This window comes from Podarcis gaigeae (assembly GCF_964106915.1).
Source record: "Podarcis gaigeae genome assembly, chromosome: 1".
Lineage (NCBI taxonomy): Eukaryota > Metazoa > Chordata > Lepidosauria > Squamata > Lacertidae > Podarcis > Podarcis gaigeae.
Window position 1 is genome coordinate 63,359,840 of NC_139678.1, and position 23,750 is coordinate 63,383,589.

General features: G+C 40.0%; 1 protein-coding gene across 3 annotated transcripts in view; it reads left to right on the forward strand.

The window, feature by feature from the left end:
• Positions 1–22,872, forward strand: part of METTL15 (methyltransferase 15, mitochondrial 12S rRNA N4-cytidine) — an 84,854-nt gene extending 61,982 nt beyond the window's left edge. For all 3 annotated transcript variants that reach the window (XM_083751928.1, XM_083751930.1, XM_083751929.1), the window contains 3 exons: positions 7,674–7,865; positions 10,125–10,303; positions 21,014–22,872. In XM_083751928.1, the coding sequence (XP_083608054.1) occupies positions 7,674–7,865; positions 10,125–10,303; positions 21,014–21,459 (817 nt within the window). In that variant the 3' untranslated portion in view covers positions 21,460–22,872. The remainder of the gene's footprint in view (positions 1–7,673; positions 7,866–10,124; positions 10,304–21,013) is intronic.
• Positions 22,873–23,750: the final 878 nt, after the last annotated feature.

The following is a 23,750-nucleotide window of genomic DNA, read 5'->3' on the forward strand; positions in this document are numbered from 1 at the left end:
AGGAGACTAGAACCGTTTGTGTGATGGTGTCATGCCCAAGGCTGGTTTTATTGATCACTCAGCTGCTTCAAACCTATGGTCACTAAATTAAGCCAGTGTTGGTCAGTAAATTTCTCCACACCAGTATGTTATCTTTTGTTCTATTATTTATTACTATTTTTAATTTTGCAACCATAAACAGAACAACTTACACATATGCAGAAGAAGTGTCAGTATACTATTAACCCATTCTTTTTTTTCATGTTTAATTGGGCGACCAGAGATGAAGCAAAGTCTTGATCAGTCTGTAGCTGTAGCCCTCGTGGTGTGAACCAGCCATCAGGCACTAGTGGGATTCTCCTTTCTTCCAGTTGCTCTACACAATATGTTTTGTATCCTAAATATGACCGTTTAGCTATAGAGCCCTTTAATCCATTGTGGGTTTTTGACCATAAATTCCAAATATCTGGACTCTTGAATATGTCATTTAGAGTTTATAGTGTAATTAAATTGTACAGTACAGTCTATAGGTGCTTGAAATTAACATTTCTGTGGTTTTTCGTTTGCAGTAGGAAGCCATGAATGACAGTTGTTAAATTTGATAATATGAGTTTTGCTTGCAGTGTATATTAAAAGAAATTGGATTTTTTTTCATCCTGCCATTTTTCATTTTCTTTACGTTCGGAGATTGATGGCTGCTGACAGGACCTGGAACAACAAAAAGCTTAACCTGGCCATAGTTGAAGCATGTGATTCTTTTCTAAAATTGCTAAGTGTCCTGAGGTCTCAATATAAATTTGAGCTTGCTGTGATTTGTGGATAGATGTAGCATATTCTGCCTACTGAGACACAATATTTTCCTATTCAAATAATTTTACCTTATTTTTAATTTGAGAACTTGTGCCAGATACATGCTTTGTTTTTGTGTGTGTATGCATTTGTTTATTTAATACCAGCCTTTCCCAGTACAGAATCCAAAATGGCTCACAGCATAGATTAAAACAGATGCAGCTAAATACACACAATCATTAGAAATATATTTTTTAAACAAATCAACTAAGTAACTCTATTAAACACTCAAAACCATTTAGAAGCACATACAAAAAGAAGAAAAAACAGAGTGGTGGAGCAGGGAATAAAATATACAATACCTGGTGGCCAAAGGGCTGTGTAAACTGAAAAGTCTTTGCTTGCCAGCAAAAAGATCAAAAGCACAAGGGGTCCAGCTCTGGTGTGCCATGGAAGAGAGTTCCACTTGTTGTTTTGTTCTTTGTTGCTTTTGTATGTCATCTTGGGAATTTAGGCATAACGTGATTAGCATTTAAACATCATTTGCAGAGAGCTGGTTCACAATATACAATCTTGGTGGTTAGAGTTTAGCTGTTGGGCTCATCTCAACCTCCCAACAAATACAGAAAACGTTGTTAATGTTTCATACCTGCACTTTCCATGAAACCCCTTATCGTCAAGATCCTAATTGACAGAAATAGGAACTGCATTGTCTGAAGTTTGAAAGTCTGAAAACAACCATCTTTAACAGAAGGTCCGTCACATTCAGATTTAAAATTCTATTATTTTGGATTGGATTTGCATCACTACCTATAGACAAACAATGAATATTTGGTGCCTAAATACATTGTGGGCTGGGTTGTGTGAGAAGTGCTGTCTCGCTTGGAATTGAGAGGCCTTTGGATTACACATAAGAAAGCTGCCACTATGCACAAATAATGGTAAACACTGTAATATTTTTTCATGTTTCTGCATCATTTAACTTCTTTAAAAAATATTGGGGTATGTGTGTGTTAGAAACTGCCATAAAAAAGAAATCTTCATATTTTTGACCTGTTTTTTGGTTACACTCCTACTGTTTGCCTTGGGGCAGAGAACTATAATGTGAATTTAAAGATGTAGATAAAAGTTATCATTAAAGCAATATCTGCAGTTATCTCTAACCACTAAATGTGGGTTTTAAAAAACAATTAAACCTTCATAGGCTTCGACAGAGGAAGAATTCCAAATATTACTGTTTTGTAATCTTTCGTTTTGTTTGCTTGCTTGCTGTTACTGTCCTGTATATTTGCTGTCCTACAGTCTTTGCATTATCTCCATACAGACATACTTATTCCTCCTGAGACATCAAATGAGTTTAAAGATAAAATAAAACTCTCCTGTGGGGGTGGGGAATTCTAAATCCTTTGGGAGAAGCCATGCCCTTGAGACAGGAGGCAGAGACAAAACTAAATTGACTCCGGCAAAGGGAGGAACCTCCCTTATCACATAGTGGCTTTGAAGCACATAGTATGCAGAGATCAGTCAGAGTTGCTCTTTAGTTATATATCTTCTCCTCACACCCTGGTCTATTATCTCTTTCCTTATCCTAACATAGCTAGTAGTTGTGGGTATTGGATTTGGTGAAGGTGAAGTGGAATTGCCTCCAGGGTATTTGGGGCTTGTCAAAAGGTGAAGCATGAGCAGGGATCCCTGAAGCACTTCACAATGACATCTAAATAATGCTGCAGGCAAGCAATAGGGCCCAAACAGAAGGGTTCCAATTGCAAGATAAAGGATTAAGAGTAAATATTAGAAAGAATTTCCTAGTGGTATGGGTTATTCAACCGTCAAACAGGCTATCCTGGTAGGTGGTGGCCTCATCTTCATTATATGTTTTTAAGCACAAAATAGATGCCCAGCAATGTATTTCCTGCTTTGGAAAGTGGTTGGACTTTTAAGATCTTTGTGATCCTTTCCAACTCTGGTTCTGTGACCTGTGGAGGTGTATCTACACATTCAGATCAGACACAGCTGTTGTTTGTTTGTTGCGAAGAAGATAGTTAATTTTCCACGTAGTTGTCAGGAAGAGAAAGAACTGTTTCCTCAGCCTCCATTTCTTGGAGAGTGGTCCTCAACACATACCTGTACAAGCTTCTGTCTGTCAGAGGAGTATCAGCAGAAGATCTTGAGTAGGTTGCAACAGTTTAGAAACTAGACTGAGTATATCTCATTCAAATATCCTGCCAGGACCTGAGTCTGTTCTTGGGTACTCTGTAGAGTGACCAGGCAACTCAGGCAGTCTCTGAACTATAGCTGCTGGCTTCAGAACAACTGTCCTAGGGAACGAGACTGTTTATGCTGGACAGGATTCTGATTACAATGCCAGCCTATTGAGTTACAATGCTCACCTGGAGGACCTGCTGACACAAGAGACATTGACTCCTCATTGTCAGACTGATATTCTTAGCATTCTTGAACTGGGTGTTATTTATTTATAGGATTTATATTCTGCCTTTCATTCCAGGTGGTTTCAAGGTAGCTTCAAACAAAGTAAAAAGAATCCATTCCCATAAAATACATGAAACAGCAATAAAAACACAAAATAAAGGTGGCAGAGCCAACAGATAAAACAGCCAAAACGGATTTGAAGGATCTAAAATATTTTTAAAAGGATGAACATTGTCTTAGCAAAACGTTTACATCAACAGGCAGAGTGAATCAACTTCCATCTATTCATTGGGAAACAAGTGCCATATTGGTCAGAGTGAAATTTCATTTCTCCTCCCTTAAGGCAGAGCATCTTGTGTATGATTCCAACATGGCAGTAATTATTGTACACACATCCTGCTGAGGTAATTGGAACAGTGTGTTCATCAGCAAGACCTCTGAATGACCATTAGTTGCTTTTGGTTGCTGGCATCAGGTCTATATGTTGTCACCAGAAATCTCTCAGCTGGTGTTTATGGCATAACACCAGTGCTGGGTAGCAAAGTGGGGCAGGGGAGGTACTGATGTGTGTCTTTCTGTCCAAATCTCTCAATCTCTCTCTCTCTCTCTCTCTCTCTCTCTCTCTCACTCTCTCTCACACACACACACACACACAGAGAGAGAGAGAGGTCTTGAGATTTTTTAAAAATTGGCCAAGAAAGCTGTAGTTTTGTTCAAGAAGTCAATGCAGCTTCCCTGAAAGTTTCCCAGATAAATGGGAAACTTAACGTCTGCAACCAGATCTGTTCCAGCTGACAGCTTAAAAGCTCAGCAGTAGTGACTGAAACAGTTGGATTACTTGGTACCTTGAATAGTATCCCAGGGTGTCCTAAATACAGTTCTCTTTCTGGTCATCCCCATATCCATAGTATCAAGCAATGTTTTGGTTAAGTCTCTTTTCTATTGGCTACTTGAACTGAGTTCTGACAAACCTGGATGAGAATTCTCTTGAACCTTCTTTCAATTTTCCCTTAACAATGCTGAATCTAAAGACCATGTTTTCTGGTGCATGTTAATACCTTCTTCTGTGAACATCAGTAACAATGGAAAACCAATTGAAGTGAATGCACCTAGAGGAACATTCCACTTGAGTGCTTCTCTGGTGCTAGAACTTCAAGTTATGAGGGCCCCATTATAACATTAAACTGGAATGGCTGCTGCTTTGGGGTGAAGAAGGGGCATTTGCAGTTGGGAAGTGGTGGGCCTGTCCCTCCCTAACACTTTTTTTTAATTATTTGCTTTGCAACATAGCTTTCCCAAATAATTTTGCACAATTTAGATTCTAGCCTCATCACAGACATGGGTGTAAAACTGACTGAGGAGAAAACATTGGGCAGGGAAGAAAGGGTTAACTCCCCCTCAGTTCTCTGCAAATCATCCCCTACTGACACCATTTATCTGGAAATAAGTGGCTGGTTGCTTGTGCACTATCAGTAGAAGACAACCCCCCACACACACACACATGCATCACTGAAAATCAGCCCAGTTGCTTTCCCCCCATTTGTTGTTGTTGTTTAGTCGTTTAGTCGTGTCCGACTCTTTGTGACCCCATGGACCAGAGCATGTCAGGCACTTCTGTCTTCCACTGCCTCCTGCAGTTTGGTCAGACTCATGCTGGTAGCTTTGAGAACACTGTCCAACCATCTCGTCCTCTGTCGTCCCCTTCTCCTTGTGCCCTCCATATTCCCAACATCAGGGTCTTTTTCAAGGAGTCTTCTCTTCTCATCAGGTGGCCAAAGTATTGGAGTCTCAGCTTCAGGATCTATCCTTCCAGTGAGCACTCAGGGCTGATTTCCTTAAGAATGGAGAGGTTTGATCTTCTTGCAGTCGATGGGACTCCCCCCCCCAAAAAAAAACTCCCAAACCATGTACTCTTACCTTTCTTTCTATGCCAGTTTCTCCTCCCAATTTTTAAAAACATTCCCCGCCCCGCCCCCAAGGGCTTGGTCTTTATTCAATAAAAATAATAATTGGAGCTGCTCTGTCAGAAAGTCAATGGCTGCAGAAGTTTTGACCCTGTTCAAACCCATCCTTAATTGCTAGCTTTTGAGAGTAATCGCTGTATAACAGTTGACTGAGCCCCTTTCCAAGCGAGTGTCCATGCAAATTGTCACTTGTAGGCATACATGTTAACTATCTCACGGAAAAAAGCTGAATCTGTAAATAGACCTTTCTGTTTGAAGTTTGGAAATAAGCTTCTTTTCGAAAGCATTGACTTTTGGCATGTTCCTTACATTAAGCGAAACACTTTGGGTTGCTAGTGTTGGCAGGCGGCAGTTAACTGCTAAGATTAAGCAGCAAGTGACATGAATAGAATGCTGTGATTTGGGAATTACCTACCCTTGCTATGAACTGCCGAACAATAGCTGTGAAAGTGATTGTAGGTGCAAAGACCTGTCCCCGTCCCCACTTTATTTCTGTGGCTTTTACACAACAGGCAGTTAAAGCGGGAGCAACCGACATTTGAACAGCAATTTGATTAAAATATTTCTTTAAAATGAAGAAGCCCTAATGCAAAGGAATTAGGAACACAGCAAAGGAAAGGAATGCAAAAGAATCAGTTGAATATTTCAGATAGTAGTTAGAAGGCCATTCAAGTGTGGATGCTATGCAAAATGGAGGGAAAAAGTGGCGAAGGCCAAAAAAATTGTGTGTGTGGATATCTAAGATGGTTATGATAAAGTCAATGTTTGAAGTTATAAACCCTTGGGTTGTGAATTTCCTAAATGCCAGTCCAATTTTATCATCATTACTATTCATCCTTGGACAGCTCACTTAAAATTGCATCCTTTGTCTCATACAGTTTCCCAATTGAAAAGTAGAAATACTACTACTCAAGGATTTTATGAGTCTTCTGGGGAAAAGGGTGAATTATGGAAAAATAGTAATGTGCTAAGGACCTTGAATTGCTGCACATCCATTTTACTTTCTTTAGAGCTTAGATGTCATCAGATTTTCTTAACCAGACACAGATCAGCCTAGTTTTCCTTTGTGTGGGGTGGAACATAGTCTTTTTAAACTAAATAAATGGGAAATGATAACAAGACACCTTGAGAATGAAACGTTGTGCTCTATTTCTGTTGGACATACCTTTCGCTTGCTTGTCCATCCCTAATTGACACTTGTACCCCCTGACACATTCTGACAGGCCCCTGAACACCACATCATTCAATCCAATTTCCTTCCCACACACCCAACTTCTCAATTAACTGGTTGAAAAATGCCTCCACGTAGTCTCATTCAGGTATTGATCTGGCAGCAGTAGCAAGGCTGTTAATTTATGAGTAGACCTTTGGTGGTTAGGTTCATTGTGTACCTCTGGGAGTTATTTCATTCACCTTGGTGATCTTGACAAAATGTGTGCACCAGTTGAGGAAGCAATGTGTTCGCTTGGGACAATCACTGTTTCTCTTGATGTTGCAAGAGCTGTGCTTTGAATAAAGCAACAGGGTGGATTTAAGATATCAAACAGCAACACTGAGCTTAATTTCCTTTTTTAGAACTAAAAAAAGTTACACACCCATGTATTTTGACACATAAAGCAGCCATCTGTGGTCTTATTTTATATTGTTGTTGTTTAGTCGTGTCTGACTCTTCGTGACCCCATGGACCAGAGCATGCCAGGGACTTCTGTCTTCCACTGCCTCCCGCAGTTTGGTCAAACTCATGTTAGTAGCTTCGAGAACACTATCCAACCATCTCGTCCTCTGCCGTCCCCTTCTCCTTGTGCCCTCCATCTTTTGCAACATCAGGGTCTTTTCCAGGGAGTCTTCTCTTCTCATGAGGTGGCCAAAGTATTGGAGCCTCAGCTTCATGATCTGTCCTTCCAGTGAGCACTCAGGGCTGATTTCCTTGAGAATGGATAGGTTTGATCTTCTTGCAGGCCATGGGACTATCTAATATTTTATATTAGGAGTCAGCAGACTTTTTCAGCAGGGGGCCAGTCCGCTGTCCCTCAGACCTTGTGTGGGGGGCGGACGGACTATATTTTGAAGAGAGAGAAAAATGAACGAATTCCTATGCCCCACAAATAACCCAGAGATGCATTTTAAATAAAAGCACACATTCTACTCATGTAAAAACATGCTGATTCCCAGACCGTCCGCGGGCCAGATTTAGAAGGCGATTGGGCCGGATCCGGCTCCCGGGCCTTAGTTTGCATACCCATGTTTCATATCATAGGGCACTAGTGTTGCATTTTAATTTTTTCATTGGTAGAACAAAGACTTAAACAGTTTTTGAACTTCTGTTAGGTTCTTATCCAAGTAAGCATACCAGATTGCAATGAAAATAGACATCCCAGTCACAGTGCTGCTGACTTCGGATGAAGGAGTTGCTGATTATATGCATAGGGATCCAGGAGGAAATTAAGTTAAACATTGCTATCCTTCTGCTAACTATATATATATTATTTTCTCTTCTTTTTTTTCTTGTAGGCAACAAATCCAAGCTCTTCTTGGACAGTTTAGTCAAGCAGAAGCCTTGTTAACCTTGGCTGGAGTGCAGCCAGGGAGTCTGGATGGAGTCCTTTTGGATGCTGGTTGCTCTTCGATGCAACTTGATACTCCAGAAAGAGGTTTTTCCCTAAGAAAAGATGGTCCTTTGGACATGAGGATGGATGGTGGCAGGTACACATTGATAAAACATTTCTTTCTTCAACAAGAAATCAATTTTTCACTAGCATGCTGAATTTAATTTCCTTTTCATGTTGCAGAGCTGTGATCAAATCCCCATATTTATCTCTCCATATACACCATAAATCATCTCCCCACCCCCCATGGCAGAATACTTTTTCTAATGTTCAGTGTGTAGGCCTTAGTGCCAGTGTTTGTTTTGCTTATTGGCTTGTTACAAATGTTTGCAAACTCATGGATTTTAAGTATGGCATTTAAAATAGAAACTATGGTTGATGACAGCAACAGCAAACCATATGGAACACAGAACTGAAATGTATGTAAAAGATTCGCTGGAGTATGACCAATGAGGCAATTCTTATATAAGCATCTTTCTTATCCTTTTGGTTAGATCAATTATGCTTTTCTTCCAGGTGGTTTCTTGGAATTGTAAACAATAAAAACAAAAACTCCTTAAGCTTCTGAATTAAAACTGACTTCAAGGCATTGCCCATTATGAAATGGCCCCACATAGATAACTGTTGCCTACTAGTGTCAGTGTGGAAAACTGGAGTATTACGTTGTGTGGCTGTACATTTTACTGAATGTATAGCAGCTGTGTATAACCTGCCAAGTGTCTTCAACGATAAATACACTTCATTAAAAAGTATTCTAGAATCAGTATTGCATTGAGCCTACTGTTAGATGAGCCAAGTGGAACATCTATAGTTTACAATGGCAATGAGCTAGTACAATTCCGATGGCTTCAGAACTGGCAGAACTTTGGTGTCTGATGCACAGATTGATAGAGCAGGTAGAATGAATGAATACATTAGAGACCACTTTAAAAATTTTAGTCAAAAATTATTTCCAGAAGCTCTGTATATAAAAATCAGCAGAGTGTCCATGGTATTAAAAATGCAAATTAATATAGCCAGGAAAAGCATAACCTAAGCCAAGATCCGTATAAATTACACTTGAAATCAGTCATGTATATTTCTCTTAAGAATGATTAACCATTAAATGAGATTGCTAAGGGTCTTGACAGATTTCCTGTCACTCAAAGCACAATCAACCCCCTCTTTTTTTAAATGATATTTATTAGAGTTTCAAAAAGAGTTACAAAGGTAAAAAAAGAAATAATAATAATAAAAAGAAACAAAAGAAACAATCAACCCCTGACCGCCAAAAGAAAGAAAGAAATATGCTTTAGTCCTGTTGAAATTTCATAACAGTGTGTGTGGTTGGTTTTTTTTTTTTTTAATGGGGTAAAATGAAATAATCCAAATAAAGAAGCAATACAAATAATAATTTTTGATTCAGTGGTCTCCTACTTTGCAGTTTCTGGGAGATCTATAATTCTGAAGATCCTCCCCACCCCCTGCACCTTGGAACAGTGCTGGGGGGAAATCTTAAAGCACACAAACTTCTTTGCCTCACAACGTTTTTCTGGTGTCTAAATTGTCACATTGGTTCAGGCCAATAAATCTTGCTTAAGTTTGTACTATGGTACAACCTGATTGTACTGCTACTTGTGGATTTGGGTGGTCTAATGTTTATAACAAAATCCCTTGCCTGTGATGAGCACACAGGACTCTGAATCAGTCTCTGCTGCTGGTACATAAAATCCCTCACATCATTGCAAAAAGGCAAATGAAAGAAATGCTGGTTTCTCCCTTATGTTCTGGGAGTGTTATCCAGGCTGATCATTTCTACTACCTTTCTTCTAAAAGAGAGACCATTTCTGAATTGAGAGACCTTTAAGTGATCGTTAAATACCTCACAGAAGATCATTTTTCATAACACCAGATGTGAGGGAAAAGGTCACAGAGATTAAGGTTCTCTTTTTTTTTATCAGGAAATAGATCAAGCAATGTGATGTCTTGGAAAAATATCTGCTTGTAAAATGAGTTCATCTCCTGGCATTATACAAGCCAAGGCAGCCTTAGCAGTGTTTTGTCTTTCAAATTTTATTTGAGCTACTGCTATAATGTTAAAGTTTATGATAAAAGGCATCTCAACTACTCTTTATAGCTAATTAATGTTAGGAGGTAGGGTTGGAGGGAGAAAGCCTCCATGTGAATTAATAAGAGGTGATTTACAAGATAAGGAGCTATTTCTGCTTTAAAATGATCTCTGCCTCTTATTGAGAAATCTCAGAAGCACTTGCATGCAGTGAATGTGTGTTTGACTTTATGTCTCAATGCTGTGAAGCTTCACCCCTTGTCAATGAAAGCTGACGTCAGTGAACTAATTGGCTGTTCTTGTGCGTAGGTATCCTGACATGCCCACCGCTGCTGATGTTGTGAATGCTTTAGATCAACAGGCACTTGCGTCCATCCTGAGAACATACGGGGAGGAGAGGCACGCCAAGAAAATAGCTTCAGCAGTTGTTCAGGCACGCAGCATCTACCCCATCACCAGGACTCAGCAGCTTGCCAGCATTGTTGCAGGTACCCTCATTAATTCCGAGCAGTGTCTGAGAGAGAGAAAATATTAATCCACTAAGTCCCAGAGGGATCTATTTGTACTTGAAATCATGCAAGATCTAATCCTGTCTATCCTGCTCTGATGTCAGCTATTTTTCCATATGCTCTAACTTTTTTGTATTGTTGGATGCTGATTAGTTTAATAATAGACTTTACACGAAGACGTTTTTAATTTTGCCTACCAAGGTGAAACCCTGGATGACAAAAACAAAGGATCTGTTTTATCGCTGTTGTTGAGAAGCGTTCAGTTACCCGAAACAACAAAGCTTCTGTCTTAATTTCACACAATTGGATGTAGTTGCGAAGGAAGAAGAAGCAATTGCCCACCTAGTAGAATAACGGTCTACTAACTGATTTCTCTTTTCGGTAGAAATAGGGTGTGGTCCAACATGGCATAATCACTGAGCCTTCCCCATTCTCTGCTCCCTACTGCAGCCATCTGCACACCCAAAAATATACCCTGAAGGACTGGATGACCCAGCAGAGCAGATTTGGGAGGAGGGGGTATGAGAGGCTGGAGAGGGGAGAAAACAGAAATCCTGTTGCCCAAGTGGGTTTCCATTGCACACACAGGTAGACATTATTGATTTTAAAAAGTAAAGGACCCCTGGACAATTAAGTCCAGTCAAAAGTGACTATGGGGTTTCGACACTCATCTTGTTTTTCAGACTGAGGGAGCCGGCATTTGTGCACAGACAGCTTTCTAGGTCATGTGACCAGCATGACTGAACCGCTTCTGGCACAACAGAACACCGTGGCAGAAACCAGAGCGCATGGAAACGCCATTTACCTTCCCACCACTGTGATGCCTATTTATCTACTTGCACTAATGTGCTTTCAAACTGCTGGGTTGACAGGTACTGCTCAGAGTAATGAAATATTTCACCGATGCTAACAAGGTGAATTTGGGAGGGCTTATTGAGGCATACAATCTTGGCAGCTGTTTTCAGAAACCTTCCAGATTTCTAAAGGGTCATCTGATCCTCCTTAAATCTGCCTGGACTTTTAAGGTGGGTCTCAGAGTACTTATTCAAAGACCCTCCACTATCTTAAGTAAAGTGGCTGTTGATGAAAGACAAGTCCTTTTCAGTTCTGGTACCTTGCCTTGGAATTATTTTCCCAGAGAAGTTTCCCTGGAGCCATCTTTGTTTTTCATGGTGCCACATGAAAAACCTTTAACCAAGACTTTTTGTTTTTTAACATCTTGCTGCATTTTTAAAAAATTAACTTCTCATTTATGCTGATTTTTTAATTTACTCTATAAGACTTTCTGAAAACTTTAGCTGAAAAACAGCTTCCAAATAAGTTGTGGTCCATTTCTTATGGATTCTTGAGCAAACAGTGATTCCTGCCTCTATCTGGGTGCATGGAGAATGTGCAGTACACAACAATGCCATCTTTCAACTATTTCACTGTGCAAGTTTTTAATGAGTTGAGTGAGTGAACACTCTCATTTTTGTATCATTTAGCCAAAGAAGGCATCAAATGAACACGTGACAGTTTGCTAAATACAGCCATCATCATGTTCCTAGGAGTGTTGTGAATGAATATATAAAGCTGCTTTTTACTGAATCAGACCATTGATCCATCAAGCCCAGTCTACACTGACTGGCAACAGCTTTCTAGGGTTTCTGGCAGTAACTTTCTCACCTGTGCTAGTTCAGGTTCTTGTAAGTGAAGGTGCCAACGGTATGCCACTGCCCTTTGGCTCGTAGAGAAAGCTGTTTTGTGTTTGTATCCCAGGATAGAAGTTCTTCGCTGTAGTTTCTATCAGGTGGTCAATACAGTTTTATCTGGAAGGTTACACATTGCAGTGAGCAAACCAAAGTGAGTAATTAGAATTGTTAAATTTTGAGGATGCTTGGTATAGATGATCTGTCAGACGGTATAGATTGCCTTTAAGCCTTTCCCTAAGTCCACAGTTACATGACTGTGACAACTCTGATACAGCAAGAACAATGATTCACAAGATTCAGTAAAAGACCTCTTAAATTTTACAGGGGCCATGTTTGCAGTGCTACCCTTACTATAACTCATCCACCGTTTAAGGAATGGCCATAGAGACTTCATAAATTTCAATTGTAATGTGTTCAAACCATCCTGGTAAACTGTAACATTTACCTCTCCCCTTTGATATGTTATTCTGCCTGGTCATTAAGGTCTTTGGAGGAGTCATTGTTAGTGGTCTCCGATGGCTCAAATGCACAACTGGTACCCATTAGGAGCTGTGCATTCAGGTATTATGGGCCTCATCCTGTTGAACTTCAAGTGCCTATTTTTTTATTCCAGTAGGCATTTTAACTGTATTGCGATTTTATAGTTTTAATTTATTTTTTGTCTGTACTGAGTACACCACTTAGTGACAACTGTAGTTCAGCAGTATATAAATTGTCAATATAAATAAATTCTCTGCAAAGAAGCAGGAAAAAGTTCCACCAGCATAAGATCAAACTTTTTGGCCAGATAGCTAAAACATTTTCATCATCCCTGGGGCAGGACAATACAGAGCAAGGGCCATTTGCAAAATACTTTGGATATATGCCACTTTACACTGAGGGCATTCTAAAGGTTTTGCATTGAAATATAAATGTAATACATAAAGTACATTTCCTCTTCCCAGTCAGCAACCCTGCATTCTCAGAGCACAAAGTACCTGTCCAGACAAATACCTTTACAGTTGCCCTTGATGGGTTATGTTTGCCCCAACAATGGTCTGAGGAGCTAGCTGTGATGAAATGGCAGGGATGATGCCTAGAGTAAACCTTTTATTGGCTGTCAAGGTGCAGAGACTATAGGAACTTGAGCAATCCAAAGCTACTGAAGAATGGACATTGCCATCTGCTGGTTGATCATTTGTCGCAGAATAGGAGGTGACTTGTCCCTTAAACTTTTAATACTTGATTCTGTGCTTATACATGAAGCAAACTCTCTTGTAAAACTTTAACTCAGCTTTACATTCAAAGGACTAATGGAAAGACCTGTGCTGTTGCTGTGTATTATTATTAAATAGATTTGTACGACACCTTTTCAGAATTGTTTGAAGTGGCTTTGAAAAAATGACAGTAGAAACCCATGCACACATACAGTCATACCTTGGAAGTCGAACAGAATCTGCTCCGGAAGTCCGTTCAACTTCCAAAACGTTCGGAAACCAAATTGCAGCTTCTTATTGGCCCCACTGGACGTTAGGGTTCCAAAAGAACATTTGCAAACCAGAACAATCACTTCTGGGTTTGCAGCGTTTGGGAGCCAAAACGTCTGAGTTCCAGGGTGTTTGACAACCAAGATACAACTGTATACAGAATTATAAAATGCCTGGTTGGATAAAAGTTTTTACCTGTCCCTGAGAAGTAAGGGCTGTAGGCATCAGGCATTGTGAAGGAAGGGAGGGAGCATTCCAGTTACTCCCCAAGCAGGAGGACCCAGTGAAGAATCCTACCATATACAGTGGTATCTCGGGTTAAGTACTTTATTCGTTCCGGAGGTCCGTTCTTAACCTGAAATGGTTCTTAACCTGAAGCACCACTTTAGCTAGTGGGACCTCCTGCTGCTGCCGCGCCGCCGGACCACAATTTCTGTTCTCATCCTGAAGCAAAGTTCTTACCCCGAGGTAATATTTCTGGGTTAGGGGAGTCTGTAACCTGAAGCGTATGTAACCTGAAGTGCATGTAACCCGAGGTACCACTGTACATTCAGTGCACAAACAGGCCTTGAGAAATCTCTCTCCCAAATATAGGGCTATCTAGGTAAACACCAGCACTCTGAATTGCACTCAAAACACACAGGAATTCATTGACGTCATTTCAGAATTGGGACGAGATTGTTTCACATAACCCATGCCACTCCGCTGCCGAGCAGATGCATTTTTATTTTTGAATCAACTGAAGGCTCTGACAGGTCTTCAGGAGCAGCCCCCTATACAGTGCATGCTAGTAGTCAATCCCAGATGTTATGAGTTGCCAGGCCCCCTCTGTCTGTGTGGTGCTGCCGCCACTTTGGGCAGTACAGTACGGGCGAGGTGTGGCAGCACTCCAAACCTACACCGAAAACAAGGGCAGATGGGCCTTTTACAAAGTCAGAAATCTCAGCACTGCAAGCCCTCCAGGATTTCTTTATCTTTATTGCTATTGCTCAGTTGTTTTGCATTTTGTTTTTCTTTGTTCCTGTGGAAGGGAAGGTCGTCCCTTTGTAAGCATTAGTCAGATTATATAAGATGGGTAGTAGTCACTACTAAACTACTGTGCTGGACTAGTGACACAGTCTTTTATCTTACTCATTCGCAAGTCGTAGTCATGAGCCCTGATACATCTGCTAACGTCTAGGTGTTGTCTAATGATACAAAAAGTTTGGACATCTCAGTGTACCTATTGTATTCTTCCCCAGGGCCATTCCATGTACAGAAGCTGACTGGACTAGCAGTTGAATCTTACTTCACTTCTGACAATGAAATATGTCTGCCAGTATATCTGAGTGCAGCAGGCTAGTTTAGGGGTGTATGATGCCACAGTGACAGAGGGAAATGGCCAGGGGGCTCAGGAGGAGTGACCAGAGGGTGGCGGGCAACCACCATTTCCCCCTAGTAACTGCTGCCTGAGGCAATTCTCTCACTCCGCCTAATGGTAGGACTGGTCCTGTTATTCCCTCCTTCTGATCTTTCCTTTTGGTGGCTGGTGTTCCTTGTTACCTGATAGCTTTCGTGACTTTTTTCCACTTGCTTTCATTTAGATTTGTGACTTGTTCATAGACATGTAAGATTATGTAAGCCTTTAAGATTCTCTTGATGAGAACATAAGTTTATGGGCCAAAAAGGCAATTAAAAAGAATCTTGGTAGGTAAATCTAGTTTATCCAGATCTATCCAAGTTCACAGACACTTAACTAATGTCTTGAAATATGTAATATTGCTTGAGTTTCAGATGGATATATGATATACATCCACATTTATTAAGAAAGCCTAGACAAAAGGACATAAGCTGCGTCATTGAAACTTATTAAATGTGATTCAGATCCAACAGGAAATTCCTGTAAACAGGTGCCCGCTCAGAATTAATTTTTGAAGTCTGCCACACACTCTGTCTCACAGGGGACTTGAATGCTGCCCATTGGCAGGCACTGCACGTTGCTAATTTCATTCTGAAGCTTAAAGTTTCAATGCATTTTAACATGTGAATCTATTAGATTTTCAATAGTGTAAGCAACATCAGGGTATCCCAAAACTAAAAAAGGATAATTTCTCTCCTTGGGATTTTAAATCATTCATCTTGCCAGAAGCATGTTTTTTTTTATGAATGAAATCTATTTTGCATGCTTCCCATACAAATTTTGTTCTATTATTATCCGTAGTAAAGCCTGTTACCAAGCAAGATTTTTCTTCCATTGGCAATTCTTTTTTGTGGAAAGGTCAGAACATGATGGATTCCCCCCACCCCCCGGATCCACAAATGTTCCTCCGTTTAAATGATTAAGAATGGAATAACATACATCTCTTCCTGGCTGGGCTAGTCCAATTAAAAGAGGATAGAAGGAATACACTACTAAATTCTTTCTGTTGTTTTTTCTCCTGGCAGACCCCAGCAGAGATAAACATATTTATTTAAATTTTTTGTACCTACTTTTCCTAAGAATAGTCAAGACAGCTTACAACATCATTATTAAAACAATGAAACATTAAGCAAACATTACAAAACTTAAGGGGCATAAAACAGTGAGCTAAAGCATAATCTATAAAAACGTCCTTGTAAAAGCAGCAGCAGATGATGATGATTACAACCGACACTACATCTTTGTAGCATAAAAAGCATCTTAGCCAGAGGCTTTTCTAAGAAGGATGATCTTTGCCAGCCACCAAAATGCCAAGACAAGGTTTCCTAGGAAGGGAATTCTGGAACCTTGGCATGACTACAATGAGGTCTCCCTGGTCACAGTCAGAAGGATAATATGTATAGGATATGAGAACCTATGATGATGATCATAATAAAGCAAGTAGGTTCATATAAGAAAAAGTAGTTCTTCAGATATACTGGCCCAAATCATAACATGGCTTTACAGGTCATTAATAGAATTTTGAATTGGGGACCGAAACAAACTAGAAGCCAGTGCAGATGCTTGTGATAGGTAGCTCCCATTAACAAATGCGGCCATCATATTCTGAACCAGTTATAAGTTTATGGATATTTTTTCAAAGGCAACCTAGATAGGCTGCATTCCAGTAGTCTAGATATGATGTAACTAAGAAAGATATTCCCATAGCCAATCTACAATCTCCAGGAACGGGAATATTTGGTGCAGCAACCTAAGGTGAGCAAAAGCATCCCATTGAGAACATTTTGTGTTCTTAAGGGAAGTAAAATCCCAATGAACACTAATTAAATCATGGATCAACAGTCTTATGGACCCATGAGACCTGTCTTGTCTAGGCTTCAGTTTGGTAGCCCATATCCAGTCCATTACTGTCCCGGGCACTTATTTACAATGGCAATAGTATCTATAGATGGAAAGAAGAGAGAACTGTGCATCATCTGCATATTGGTGACACTTTTCTCTAAATCTCTGAATGGTTTCATGTAAGATGGAACCTGAGGAGAAGCCAGAGGCCAATGGGTAATGTGTTGAGAAGAGTTCTCCCACCACCACCTTTTGCAGTCAACTGTCCGGGATCAAAATGTAATCAATATTTTAAAGCAAAATCCCACTTTTGCTAAGCAATTCAGATGGATATCATGGTATTTAAAGCTGCTGACAGATCTAGTACAACTGATAGGTATGTACTTCTTGGCAAAGGTCATCAGTCATTGAGACTGGGGCTGTTTCCATTCCAATATTAGGCCTAAATAGAAAATAGAAATAGAAACAGAAAATCCACATCTAGAACTGAAAGGCCTAAATATAGAAAATATAGAAAGGCCTCCTAAAACCTGAGCACCTTTCTCAGGGATGGAATGTTTGAGTCCAACTGGAATTTATCCTACATGGTAGAACCAAGAGGGAGCTGCTTCAAAAGTGTTTGAAGAAGCCTGTTTTAAGTTTACAGGAACCACATCATTAAGCACCCTTCCACTCACTCAGCTAATCTGCCTCTAGCTGTTCATGAAAACTTGGAAGGACAAGGGTTGAGTATGCACATGATCATCTTCTTTTGTATACCTCCCCAGGCTACATAAATATTGAGAAATATCCAACAAAACTAAACAAGACAATGTGAAAGGTACTTCTATGGACTCTTCCTAAGCTCTGGTGTTTAAGTTGAAACAAGCATGAGCAGTTCAGTCCACTAAATGCCTGGTAGATTGGTAACAGCAAGCCACCGAGTGGTCATCATCTCGTCCTTGATGGTCCAGATGACTACCTGAGAAAGATCTAATTTTTCATGGGCTTTCTGCCACAGTCACTCTGTTCGTTCATAAGAATAAATTGTACCTTTTCATTTGCTTGCTCAGGGTGGCTAATCTAGATGTCATCCCCATCAGCTCTGCAGACCACCATGGGGCATGCATTGCTCAATTAGCTGCGAAAAAGCTTCAGTGACAACCATTTGTAGAACAGCTATTCTGGATCCAAGATATAGAGCATGTTCTTTCCTTGTAGATGTTTTATCTGTTGTTGGACCTGCCAGTTCAGTAATTCAAATTTAAAGGCAGATGAAATTCAATACTGATTATGTTCTTGATAAGAGGTAATGTTAACTTTGTTAACTTTGTTGTTATTGTTTAGTCATTTAGTCACGTCCAACTCTTTGTGAGCCCATGGACCAGAGCACACCAGGCACTCCTGTCTTCCACTGCCTCCTGCAGCTTGGTCAAACTCATGTTAGTAGCTTCAAGAACACTGTCCAACCATCTCGTCCTCTGTCGTCCCCTTCTCCTTGTGCCCTCAATCTTTCCCATCACCAGGGTCTTTTCCAGGGAATCTTCTCTTCTCATGATGTAGCCAAAGTATTGGAGCCTCAGCTTCAGGATCTGTCCTTCCAGTGAGCACTCAGGGCTGATTTCCTTAAGAATGGATAGGTTTGATGTTAACTAGGCTGCCCCAGAGGAGGTGAGAGGAAGCAATTTCTTCCCTATGGGAATTGCCAAGCCAGGCAAAATGCATAAGACCCCTGATGGATCAAAACAAAGATCCATCTAGTTTAGTATTCTGTTTACATGAGTAGTTTACATGAGTAGTCAGCTGGATGTTTCTAGGGAGGCCACAAGTAGAGAGAGACCCATAAGTGGTTCCTTGCTTGTGAGGGCATAACTTCACAATTTTCTTCTTAAGGAACAAGGGATGTGCACAAAGGAGAGATTTCCCTTCGTATTCAGGTTTTAAGCACATTGTTTCATCTTTATCAAAGAATACCGTAAGAGCATTGACCACACTGATACTGTTTATAGTTACTCATTTAAGTGCTTACCACAGTGAGCTTTACAGTATATGGAAGAATTGCTTTTTTCATTAAGATGAAGGATTTAACCTATAAATGAAGGTATATTTTTAGATTTATTGGACATAAGGAGACATATGTCTTGCCATATATCTTTTTTCCCAGATCTCTTTGCTTGGCTCAGGTGTCGGCCTTCTATACACAGTGTGCTGAATTTTCCTTTTGTCTGTTTCTTTATTCTATCCAAGTACATAAAATAAGAGACTGGATGCCATAAATACATCCAAGATCATAAATAATATGTGTTAACCAAAAAAAAAAGTTCCTAGATGATTCTTCCATTTGCTTTTAACTTGTAGGCAAGTGTAAGATGACAATACATGCTTTCATGTAAATGCCTAGGATCCGTTCTGTGGAGCCAAAGGGGCAGAGAGGATAGTCTGGAAGGCAGAGTGACTGAAGATCCATCATTCCCCTGATTTCAAAGTGGTGTGTGATGTGGTGGGTGGGATGGGTTGCTTTGCCAAAAAAGAAGAAGAAAGCAATCCCTCTGTTTGTGCAGATGTGGTTCATTTGCTCTGCTGGATTACAGCCACCACCTTTGGTGAATACGTAACCCATGGATCAAGGGACATCATTTTATAGCTCCTTTAACCAATTTAAACATTATTTCAGATTCATGGCTGCCATTGGAAATGGTTTCTGCGGGATTGTGGCTTTACAGCTGCAGTGATACTCAAGTCTGCTTCCATTATGGGTTGGTTAGACTGCATCTCAAGCAGCCATGCTGCAGCCCTGCTGGTTCCAAAGATGTGAGGCGCCAGTGTGGATGCTTAACAGGCAATGTGGCAGAACAATGTAGGAAGCAGATTCAAATGTTGCAGCAACTGGAATTAGATGAATAGCAGTGAGAAGAGCAGGGAGTGCTAGCAGGGAGTACTTGCTATGTTTTCTCTTACATCCAAACATGGCATTATTATTATTGAAATTAATACACTATTGCAGTGCAAAAACTTGGATTGCCACAGCCTGATGCAATATGGGTCCTAAATCTTTTGCCTCACAGATATTGAAAATTTAAAAATTGTCCAGTAGCACCTTAGAGACCAACTTAAGTTTGTTCTGGGTATAAGCCTTCGTGTGCATGCACACCTGTTGACGAATGACCTGGTCTGAATAGAGATATTGGATTCTTGTCTCACTGCACATGCTGAAGCAGTGTTTAGTCATCTGCATACTATCCCTTGCTTTTTCCTGTTGGACTAATTGCAGTCCTTAACAGTCGTCCACAGGTTTACCATACCCATTGAGTCAATCACCCATCTCCTACTACCCTTCTGAGAAAAACCCCACCCCACCCTCCCACTATATATAAGGGTCTGGTGACTTCTGTTTCAGTGTATCTGAAGACGTGTGCATGCACACGAAAGCTTATACCCAGAACAAACCTAGTTCGTCTCTAAGGTGCTATTGGATAATGTTTTTTATTTTTTAAATTTATTTTGACTGTGTCAGACCAACACGGCTACCTACCTGAATCTAGATTTTGAAAATGTTACCATACTTGTCAGTTTAGACAAAATACCTGATATTTTGTCAATTGAACCATGATGATGGGAAGCAAGTGATAGTTTAAAGATGAACAAAGATAAATGTGGCAGCATTTAGGGGGGGATATTTGTATGCAAACAGAACATCTGTTTATATTTCACTTACGAATAGATTGTGATATCAATTCTCCATATTTATACATAAGAAAACTTGAACATCAGCTGACACTGAATAGACTCTGTAGGATGCCAGATAGGACAGAGGAGGCTGCCTAACAGCCTGATGAGGCCAAAAAATATTGAATTAGGTCCTTCTAACTCATGTATGTATAGAAATATAAGAAAAACATTTTGATGTCGATGATTATTTATTGACATTGCTATGTGGGAATAAGTAAAGTTATTAGTATATCTCCTAATTCTATATATTAAGAAAATCCCCCCCCCCAAAAAAAAATCTTCACAGTTCTGACCACCTCTCCGTTTGCCCCAGTAACGCTAACATTGATTAGAAAAGATGGAAATAAGGATGGCATTTTTATATTGGCCAAAGACATTTGATTAACCTGCGGGATTCAGAGGCTGCTAACTTCTGGCCACGAGACTTCTAAAATGTTGAAAAGTACCATTAAATATCAGCATTTACAAATTCTAGCACTAATATAGCTAAGAGTAAAAATAAAGGGGAGTAGAGAAGGATCATTTGGGAGTTCATTGCTACTGAAGAGTAGTCATTTAATTCATTCTCTTTTAATCATAACAGGTGCTTTCCCAGACGCAGCTTTGTATGCTCGAAAAGACTTGCTTCACAGACCAACGCATGTTGCTACCAAAACGTTCCAAGCCTTGCGCATATTTGTCAACAATGAGCTGCACGAACTATTTGCAGGGCTAAAGGCAGCCGAGAAGTTTCTAAAACCAGGGGGGCGACTTGTAGCAATTTCTTTCCATTCGTTAGAAGATCGTATCATCAAGCGGTTTCTTCATGGAATAGATATATCAGAAAAATTCAATCTCAGTGTCAGGCAGAAGATCAGGCAAGTGGAGAAGAATTCTTCAGAGAACAAGGAGGAGGATGAATTGTCCAGTGGAACTTCTAACTCAAGATGGACCTCAATACAGAAGAAAGTGGTCACCCCCCAAGCTAAGGATATTAAAGACAATCCAAGAGGACGCTCAGCAAAGCTAAGAGCAGCTATTAAGATGTAAACATTTTTTTTAAACAGCAAATTTTTAGCATTTTTAAAAAGTTAGCCACACATTGTCCCTACTTCATTAATTAAATCAGAATGCCAAAGAAGGGAACGCCACATGACTAAACAACCTTTTTTCTGCATTGCTACAGAAAAATATCTTCCACATATACAGATTAAAGGACAAGAATTATGTTAGTTTCTATATAACGCACCATGATAATATTCAATAATATCTAAAATACAGGTACATATATTTTAAATATGCCTACTTTCCCCTATAACAACAAATGCACAGCCATGTGCTATGTAGCTGCATTCGTTTTTATATATGCTTTTATTGTAAATTGCATTTATAATCTATGAGAAGGGGTTAATAAAGAAACAAATTAGGGTTAATGAGTCGGCTCAGATTCAGAGTGTTAAACAAGTCATGCTGTGGTTTTTTGATGCATCCAAATGGACCAATAGGCAATGGCATGGGCTGAACCAGAAACCTAGCAATATGATTCTAAAAGAATCCACTGCAAATCCTAAAATGATGTATTGTGGCTCAGAGCTGCATGTGAATATTGATTCCATACCTAACAAAAGCAAGTCTCATTGTGCAATGAAAATCAGGCCAAATTGCCTTCCTCTTTTACTAGAGTAAAACTTTGATGGATTGCTGTTGAGCTGCATACACTCTCTATAAGATCTGCCAGTTGGAATTTCCAAGCAACCTCAGGGAACCATATAGTGTATCCCATTACTTTAATTGGCTTACCATGGTATTCCATGCAATTTGCAGTTATGATCTGTAAGCCTGAATATCACATGCTCTGAAGAATATATGTTCAGTTGTGTTTCCCGTTCTCCATTGTGCTGTTAAAGTTCAGTCACAAGCACCTCCTTAAACATGGTGCAGCAAATGCATGTTGTTGTTTTTTTAAAAGCACTCTTAATTGTTACTTCCCCCATCTATGCAACTTCACTGTAAGTTAGTGAAAATCTCAAATGTGCCATCTTCCAGCATCTTGATATTAGTATGCAATTCCAAAGGATGACAACTATGGGCACTCTTGGCTGGGTTCCAAGTCAGTAGAGAGCTTACTGCCCTAAACAGTGCTTTCATTTCCACTTTGCATGGAGTATCCAGGAAAATCAGATGCTACCTAAGAGAATTATCAGCTTGCATGTCCTGTTTTTTTCCAGGTTAGGGGGCCTACAGGTTAGCAGGTCCATGCCTGAGTCGCTGAAGGCACACACTGCCATACATTGTTCAGGGATGGTTATCCCAAAGTGACATGCTTGTAATAAGCAGCATAGCTTTCCCACGTAAAATGATTAGTGGTGTGTTCCAAAACACAGCAGATATTTCTGATTGATTTTGCCTGATGATCTGATCTCTTCCCTCTGCCCCTGGACAAATACAATAAAAATGAAAAATAATTATTTTTACTTCGCCCTTTTGTAATAAAGAGTCAAGTTATTCCCATTTTTCCTAGTAAGGAATGTGTAGGATCTGTTGTGAACTTAGTCTAAATTAATAACGTTTTTCACCAAAAATGAATAGATAGGCAATTTCTAGGATGGAGTTTTCAGGAGGATCCAAGAATCCGCAGTAGGAGTGATGTTGTTTAACTTATTAATGGTCGAGGAAAGGAGCTCCACTTCTTCCTCGTGTAGCGATAATTTCATCAGAATGCCAATACATGTTATGAGAGCTAATTTGAAGAATTGCATTGATCAGTCTTTCTCTGACTGGGGAGTGTAAGCATCTTTCATGAAGGAAGGGAACATGGAGCGCACTCGAGAGATTTAAGCAATTTATCATGTTGTGTCTATAAGCAGACAAGATTCATGCTTTTCTAAAGGATGGGTAGTGGATCCTGTTGCAGCTTCCAAGAGGAAGGAGGGCAAATCCTTGACCATTTGTATAGATAATATGATAGTAGGAATGCAGGTGTGCCAACACTTCAGGGGGAAAAGTGAAAAGGAGACAAGGATTGTAGGAGCTGGGTGAGTAGGAAAGGCTTATGGAACAAAGAATATAGGGAAAGGGGTGATTCAGTGATTGGGAGACGATGGACTATCCTAGATAATTACCTCTCCCCCCCCCCCCGTCAATTTTTTGACGTTTGAGCACAGTATAGCATAGCACGTTTACAAGAAGAAAATCAATAAAATACGTCACTATCTAGCACAGTAAGGCTAGTTGGATGCATACTGATCACAAACAGGCATATCTCTCTCAGCACTTGACATGCCAGGGTTGAACTTGTGATGGACTCCCAATCCTATAAATCTCTTGCAGCGTGCTTTGTT